This window comes from Ambystoma mexicanum, chromosome 7q (assembly GCF_040938575.1).
Source record: "Ambystoma mexicanum isolate Mex_15411 chromosome 7q, UKY_AmexF1_1, whole genome shotgun sequence".
Classification (NCBI taxonomy): domain Eukaryota; kingdom Metazoa; phylum Chordata; class Amphibia; order Caudata; family Ambystomatidae; genus Ambystoma; species Ambystoma mexicanum.
The window spans coordinates 1127339103-1127348054 of NC_090941.1; the positions used below are offsets into that span (position 1 = coordinate 1127339103).

At 46.7% G+C, this 8952-nt stretch overlaps 1 protein-coding gene across 1 annotated transcript in view; it reads right to left on the reverse strand.

The window, feature by feature from the left end:
• Positions 1–6009, reverse strand: part of LOC138528217 (extracellular calcium-sensing receptor-like) — a 165117-nt gene extending 159108 nt beyond the window's left edge. The window contains exons 1-2 of the mRNA XM_069639673.1: positions 5960–6009; positions 4954–5245 (exon numbers count right to left, since the gene is read on the reverse strand). Of these exons, the coding sequence (XP_069495774.1) occupies positions 4954–5245; positions 5960–6009 (342 nt within the window). The remainder of the gene's footprint in view (positions 1–4953; positions 5246–5959) is intronic.
• Positions 6010–8952: the final 2943 nt, after the last annotated feature.

Genomic DNA, 8952 nt, shown 5'->3' on the forward strand with positions numbered 1-8952 from the left:
AGGCAATACATAACTATTCCCAAGGGAAATACAGCAGGGAAGGTAATTGGGAATAATTTGGGATACCGGGAAGGCAGTGATCCGGGGGGGTTTATTTCGCAATCATCAGCATATATGCGAGAAAGAGGGCTTATCCAAAAGAAGCTGGAGATAGCGTTAAGAGAAGCCGAGACACATCACAAAACTAGACAATCTGAAAATCGCTCAGGCTGGTTCGAAAAGCAAGAAGCCCAATTGGAATCGCATGTGGCAGAGCGAACGACACAAACATTACTTTATACCAAACAGACATATTATGTGCAGGGAAAGCGAATACATATCTGGCGGCCAAGCTCCGCAAACAAAAATCCAATTGAAGTACAATTGAAAGACGAAACAGGGGGGTTATGCGCCACGGAGGAGGGGAAACTGGAGAAAATTGAAAGATTCCATCAAGGGCTGTTGAAAGAGGAAGGTCTCTCCCCTCAGGCACAAATAGATTATATGTCTAAGATCTCCCTGCCCCAGATCCCAAAGGAAGACAACTGCGTCCTATAGGCTCCCATATTGGCACAGGAGATAAGTGATGCTATAACCGATTTGCCCTCCAACAAGACCCCAGGGCCGGACGGACTGGGGAATGGATATTACAAAACCTTCCGCAATCAGCTACTAGGCCCCCTAACGAAATTCTTTAATTATATAAGGGATAATGGCTTGGTCACTACAGATATGGGGAATTCAACCACAATCTTAATCCTCAAGCCAGGTAAAGACCCAACTGATTGTACTTGTTACAGGCCGATAGCATTAATTGATACAGACGCCAAGATTTATGCAAACATTTTAGCAAACAGGCTTGCAGGGGTCCTGCCCGAGATAATCCATACGGATCAAGCAGAGTTCATAAGTAGGAGGCATACTCAATATAACATAAGACAAGCAGTGGATATAATAGGTCTGGGATCCAGAACGGGACAGAGGTTCGCCATAGCTGCTCTAGATGCAAGGAGGGCATTCGACAGTTTAAAGTGGGCGTATCTGAAATTGGTACTACAGAAATTCGGATGTGACCCCATCTTTATCAGAATGGTACTGGCGAACTTTTGTCTCCCGAGCACGGTCTTCATGGTTAATGGGAAGACTACGGCCAAAACTGAGATACAGAGGGGTACACGCCAGGGATGCCCGCTCTCGCCCTTAATTTTTTCAATGGCAATGGAGCCCATAGCTGAGGTAGTAAGGCAGGATCCAGAAATACGGAGAGTTACAGGTGGAGGGGTGATGCAAAAAATAACCCTATATGCAGATGACATTATGCTGTTTCTTAAGGACTCTAGTACCTCTTTGCCACGGGCTCTCAATAGATTACTAGGATTTGCAAGGATATCAGGGTTTACTATAAAATTTGCTAAATCTAAGGCTCTGAATATTACAGAGGGGGAGGGGGAGGGCGAGGTTGAGGTATTGAGGTCCCGACATCCAATAGTCTGGGAGAGAGAATCATTAGAGTACCTGGGGATCCGTCTAACAAAGGATTATAGGAGCTTGTGTGGAGCAAACCTAACAGCACTGTTGAAACAGCTAAGAGAGGATCTGCATAGGTGGAACACCCAGGAGATGCCATGGTTCACGCACATTGCGGCACTTAAAATGTCCCTACTGCCCCGACTGTTATATGTGGTAAGTTCCATCCCATTAGCGATACCCCCAAAATATGTAAGGTGATACAGAAGGATATGGTTTCCTTCATTTGGCATATAAGAAAACCCACAATACAAAGGAGAATCCTTATAAGACTGCCACTTTTGGGAGGACTTTGGGTCCCAGATATAGAGAGGTATGCCCTTGCCACGCAAATAGCACAAATGCTGGGCTGTAAAAGGGATGATATGTCAGAAGGCTGGGTGGGAATCGAACATGAGGTGACCTCAATCCCGTTGGGAAATATACACGCACTACAAGTAGGAGCCAGGGGATCAGAGGGGCATCTATTGGAAGCGACCAAGACAGCGCTGAAAGGACGGGATCGAGCTCTTAAAAGGCTCATAATCAAGATTTTACTCTGTGTAAACAGAACCACTTCTGGGAGAATTGGGGACAGGACCACACATTGTATATAAAGGACCTCTCACAGGAGGGTAATCCATTACCATTTGAAGACTGTAAGCAGAAATTTGGTGTAGGGGAAAGAGATAGATTTGCATATATTGAGATTCGACAATGGATAACACAAAAGGAACTAAAGAAAGCAGCCAATAGGACCCCGGTGGGCCTGGAATTGACGATACAAGATGGGGCCAATTCAAGAGCGGTATCCAGACTGTATAGGTTACTGGATAAAGCACAGGGAAGTGATATCCTCACATACATGGATAAGTGGGCGAAGGACCTGGGGGCACCCATCACTGAGGAAGAATGGGGGCAAATATGGAGGCGAACACAGAAATCCTCTAAATGTACTGCTATTAGGGAGACCACATATAAGATTTGTTATAGGTGGTACTTGACCCCCTGTTGATTGCACAAAACGAATGCTAACTACTCGCCATGAGCTGGAGGAACTGTGGCAATAAGGCCGACCTATACCACATGTGGTGGTCCTGTCCGATGTCGGTTCTGTACTGGAAAGAAATTCTAGGTCATATAAAAGAAATTACAAGGAAACAATTGCCAGCCGAGGCCAAGTTGATACTTTTAGGTTCAGTGGTCGAAGACATTATGCGGCAACTGGCAATAACGCAGCGCTAATCACTCACTTGCTAATGGCAGCAAAATGACTCTTGCCCAAAATTGGAAACATCCAAATGGTCCTATTGTAGCATACTGGTGGGTAAAAATTTGGAATGTGATGGCTATGGAAAAGGTAGGGGCCCTGAAGGATGGCAAGTACTTGAAATTCTGGCCAATATGGGATCCCTTTTTGACTTTGTCAGAGACAGAGAAGCGCAATACTTTAGACCGAATTTGTTGAGAACTATGCAACACTGAGAGCCATCAAACAAGGAGCGGGGAATCTTGAAACTGGAAACCTTGCTGGGTAACAGAACATAATTAAACCTTCGGAAGCCTATAGGTCTGATCATGCCACAAGAGAAGGGGGAGGGAGTGGGGTTGGATAAGGAGCATGAATTGTTAATATTGAAACATGTTGGGGATAGGGGGGGAGGGGAGGGATTGGGTTAGAGTTGATTATTGCATAAAAACCTCATGTTCGCTGAAATGGTGCCAAGTAATTTTGGACTTTATACCAGTACAATTTGATGTGATAAACTAGATATAATCAGATTGGTAACAGGTCTGGTTTGTGAACATGAATAAAAAAGATTTTTTTTTAATAAAAATAAAAAAAACATGCAGTGAGTTGCCACTGAGCATGGAGGCGCATATATGTATATATCTCCTCCTGTGGGAAACTTCCAGAAACTCATTTAGAACACATACGTCCAGAACACACGGTAAGGGATATAACACATTGCGGGTACATATCGCCGATGGTCTAGTTGTGCCTCTGAGTCGATTCAGGGTTCACCCGAAAGAATTTATTGCACAAGGAAAGACTGTGAAAAATGCATGTTAGCATTTGCAAGCTGTTGAAGGGAAAATGCATGTTGCGTGTTAGGTGTTACAGTGCAATTTTGGTGCATAATTGCAGGATAAGCGATTTCTTAAGTCCCATTAAGATTTTCTTTGCAGTCTTTCATAGAACTTTCAAATCTTTATTTGTATACTTAAATACAGCACAGAGCCTTTGCGGTATAATAAAACATACAGGCCCGATTCATGGAATTATTTGCGTAGGAAATAGGGGAATTGCTCGCCAAACTGCGTACAAATCTGCGTTAGTCGATTCATGGAACCAACTGCGTGTGACTTTCTTGGGACTTGCATGGAGTTTGTGCATGTCTGGAACGTCTGTACAAGCCAGCGAGGGCTGGGAAGTGGGCGGAACACAGAAAATGGGGAAGAACATGTGAAAAAGTGGGGCGTTACGAAGGACGGCACGCAGCCAGTCCCTTGCATGCCCATATTTGCACCAAATGACACGTATTCACAGAACCACATGAAACCACATGCAAATCCCTCCATCACTACGCCACCCAAAGGCAGGCATAAGTACACTTTCGCATAGGATTCGCAGCGCAGAGGTGGTTTTGCATGCCAGATTTAGGGGTGCGTGTACACAACTGGGGTTCTAATCTAACTTACAGGATGCGCGTAAACAGTGTAGCGGGGTGCAGGAACAGTTTACGTAGGTTCCCACGCTGATTTTGCGAGGTAAGACCGACTTACTATTTCCATAGACATGTTGTCGGGGTGCCGGAAACAGTTATGGTGGACCCTGCACAGGGTCCCCGAGATGTAGACCTGCTTGGTCGGACCCCACGTACTGTTTGAAGGGTGCGTATATTTGCGCCCAGGGAGAGCCCAAAGTTAGCTGTTCTGGCTGTATATGCTGTGCATGTGGGCGTATCGGGGCGTGCCGGCCGCGACTTGCGATTACAGTTACTTTGCGCAGTGAATTCCATGAATACGCAGGGAGCATTATTTATTCTGCATGCAGGCACACGCAGTGTCCTTCTTGGCACGCAGCCCTTGCAGGATTTCTGTGCACATTTCCATGAACTGGGCCACAGTGCATGCATGTTTCTGTGCAAAAAGACCCACATCACCTTGAGCCCATGTCTCATCCCTGCATACATGCATATGTCTATTACGTTGTGAACTCAATTTACCACAACCAAACTATTCAATATAAAAACTGTGGCATTGAACCCGCTTGAGGCCATTATAATGGTTCATTGATGGCACAGAATCCATGTGTTGCATTTACCTGTGCAAAGAACCAGCAAAAACATTCTTATTTTGTATTGCACTCATTACAAAAGATGAAGGGACCCTCTATAATGCCACGTGTATTCAAAGACTCCCCACTCATGCTCTGTTTTTGTCACACACATGCATGTCCTTTACCTGTGGATAGTGAAGGGGCCCCATCAGCCTGGCCATGGGGATGCTTAGTGACGCCATGGTCTCCCCAACGATTCCAGCCAGCAGAGGACGAGGGGCACAGCTGTAGTGCGGGCCTGCGCCCACCTGAGCAGAGAGGAGCTCCAGCACCCTGCTTATGGCTCTTCTCTCCGACATGCAGGAATCGAAGATCTGGAAACCCAGGGTGATGTTCGGCAACAGTTCTGGAGTTTGATTGATTTCTTCAGTGGCAAAAACCATGGCCAGAACATCTCGGTAGTATCGAATGTTGAAGCTACAGGATAAAGCACAGCATTTAGTTAGTATATCACCAAACATGTCTCTGTGTATGGGCACCATAATAAAGAATCAATCTTATATTAAACTATAGGGGGGCAATATGTTATGTTGAATTCTGAACATAAGATATTGTGCATAGGCATGTTATAAATGCTATATATCATATCATATCACATATCGCACACTGCTGCCACCCACTGGCAGGATCCAGGTGCTCATGTGGTTATGCAAAAAAGGGTATAGAGTAAAGGACTTCATGGAAGTCCCACGGGAAGTCTGGCGGGAAGCGGAATGCGAGATGAGAGGTTCTCCTCGCTTCTGACATTACGAGCGCGGCGAGCCAGGAGAAGGAAGGCGGTCCAACGCTCCTCTTGCAGCCTCTCTTGCCATGGGCCCACTCCATGCCCAGGCATGCACGTGAAACCAGCAGAGTCCACATCTGTACAAAGCTTAATATGCTGTAAGCTAGAATTGTGCTTAAAGAGGCAAAGCCAGTGCGGTGTGTGCAGAGTGAATAAACCAAGCCCTACCATAACCTCCTGCCTGCGTGTGATCATTCTCCAGACCACAACATCATTGGCGAACGATGATCTCAGTGTGACCCAGCTACCCCACTAAGCAAAGGGGCAAAGCCACCACGCCGTTCCTGCAAGTCCCTGGCAAGCCGGCAATTCCATGGCTCCAAAGGGATCCTTTGTTCCAAACGTACCTAGAATCAATGGGGGGAACAGCATATTCAGCGGCACGTAAAAAGGCCATATTGCTGAATGCACGGGCGTGGAAGGTCAAAGGACTTTTTCAGGCCTAAACCCGGAAGCTCCCACTGGAGAAGGAGATGATGCCTATCAAGAGGCAAAGCAGAGAGTAGCCAAGATGTTCTCTTGCAAAGAAAACTTTGTACTATACAAAATCAGATTCTATGGCAGGAAGCAAGAACCTGCAGATTCTGTCGATGACTATGTGGTCAAGTTAAGAGAGTTGGCGGCATTGTTCGCCTTTGAAGCTACATCGGAGGAAAGGATCTACGACATGCTCATAGTGCACATGAACAACATGGAAGATAAATTTATTCTTGAGAAGGAAATATTGTTAGATAAAGCAATTCAAATTGTGAGGGCGGCAGAAGAGACATCCTGCAGGCGTAAGAAGTGGGGAATCACCTTGCAATCACCAGAAGTACAGTGGGGACAATCCAGAGGCAGAAGAGATAGAGGGCAATGCAAGGCCAGAGATGACGCAGCAGGGAAACGTGAACCGTTGAAGTGCCACAGATGCGCTAGTACCAGCCACCTAGCCAAATGCAGAGAATACTCGGCAAGGAATAAAGAATGTATGAAATGCAGAAGATTTTGACATTTTGCGTCAGTGTGCACATGGAAAGGGAGGAGGACCATGGTGGCAATTCAGATCGAAGAGGGCAAAGATGAGGCCTACTTGGATGATTACGCATGCGCCACAGTTCTCATGGTGAACGGCTGCACGATTCGGAGGGAAAAGCCTTATTGTACCATAAAAGTCAATGGTCATGAAACAAGAGTAATGACGGTCTCAGGCTCAGATCTCACCATACTACCATGGAACGTATACAAAAGCATGGTGGGGAAATAAAGGTTAGAGGTGTACAAGACAAACATTAGTCCCACGACGTATGGAGGTGCCAGAGTGAATCTCCTAGGATACATCAGGGCGACAGTGGAATGCAAAGCAAGAGCCACCAAAAAGTGTACTTAGCCGAAAACGGAAAACCAGTATTAGGCTGGGATGACCAGGACATATTGCAAATTAGGTTTGACCCCATCGTGGAGGGGCAAGTGCTGTCCATAAACAAGAATGGGACATCGATCACCAATGAAGAAGTCCTAGGATTATTTTCAGACACGCCTGGGCCCATTAAGAATTATGTACACAAAATAAAGTTAAAACAAGGAGCAGTACCAGTCAAGCACAGGGTGAGACTGGTACAGGCGACAGCGAGAGTCGCCTACAAGGGAAACTCAACAAGATTCCAGTAGAAGGAACCATAGAGACGGTGGAGTCATCAGAATGGCTCAGCCCTGTGGTTCTCATAAAGAAACAGAACACTGGTGACTTACGCATTTGCACCGATTTACGCAGCCTAAACCTGGAGGTGTTGGTGGACAGTTACCTCTTGCCAAGCATAAACAAGCTGATTTTACTGATGAAGGAGGCAAAAGTCTTTTCTAAATTAGATATGAGAGACGCCTACTACCAGATCAACTTGCATCGAGAGTCCAGGCCCCTCACATAACCCCTTTTGAAATGTATCAATTCACCAGAATGCCTTGTGGATTTGTAACGCTCACCTGATTCCCACAGAGGCGCAGGTCTGGCTTCGAGTGCAGATGCTTCTTCAATGGTGAAGAGCAGGACTCTGAAGATGGACAGGAAGGGCCCTCTACTCTGGCTTCTCCGGCTCACAGGAATATTCCCCTGTGCGTGAAAAGGGAGTATTACCTACTGACTGAGTTATGATCAAGCCTCCCACTCTCTTCCAACCCTCCACGATACCCTTCCACGATTCCCCGTGAAGTCTCACCTTAGGGTCAGGAAGGATGAGCTCTCCATCCTGCTTCTGATGCAGGGGCGCGTTGAAACCCAGTTACTTCACTGGATTGAGGATTGATGGGAGTTCAGGTAAGCTTGACTATTCAGGTAAGGCTTTGTAAAAGTTCTGTTGCAAGTTCAAAAGTCCAAGCTTAATAATAATGTTCATTGTCTTTTTGCAGCAAGCGCTAATGTTTATGGGCCTCATTAGGACCCAGGCGGTAAGGGGTTTACGGCGGCGTAAACAGCGCCGACCCTTACCGCCTGATTCCGAGGTCCCTTAGCGCCATGGAGAATTTAACACCTGCTTTTAGCAGATGTTAAAATCCATGGCGCTAAGGGACCTTGTTGTTAATTACGCCACCGTAATTTACGGTGGCGTAATTAACGCCTTCCCCACTCCCATTATGCCCTATGGGGCAAAAATGGGAATGGGGAAGGGTAAATGGGGATTGGGGACTTACCGCCCCGCCAACCTCGGAATGGGGCGGTAAGTCCGCCAACCACCATGGCGTAAACATAGTTTACGCCATGGTGGTAAAGGTACGACCCAGGCGGTAACTTACCGCCTGGGTCGTAATGAGGCCCTATGTCTTTTTTCCCCTTAGGGGCCGGGGTTCGGAATGCCGGAGATATGGCACCGACCCGAAGTGAAACGTGCAGTTCCAGTTCCAGTAAATGGCAGGTTAGTTCTGGATGAGCGCTCGGGAACTGACTTTGCATACGCTCATTCAATGTCTTTGTCTTTTTTCCCCATAGGGGCCGGGGTCCGGAAAATGCCTGGAAGCGGCAAGACTCGAAATGAAATGAGGTAAATCTTATTCCCTTCCTTCTCTCACCTCTTATTCTTGTCTTTTTCTCTAGGCTCTGGGAAGTGGCTGTTTATCCGGATGATCGCTGCTGAAGATGGAGGAACCCAGGAAAGGTGAGTGAAATGCAGCGCTGCAGCGATCGTAACGAAATGCTTTTAAAAATAATGTCTTCCCTTTCAGGATCGTCGGTGATGTCTCCGTGGTGCAGATTTAGCTGGTAAGGTCTCTTATCTCCCTTTGCAGGTGACCCAGGATGCTGACAGGCGTGGCTGAAGTCCAGATGCAGGAGCTGACACGGTGAGCGTCCAGCTGCGAGGAGCAGAAC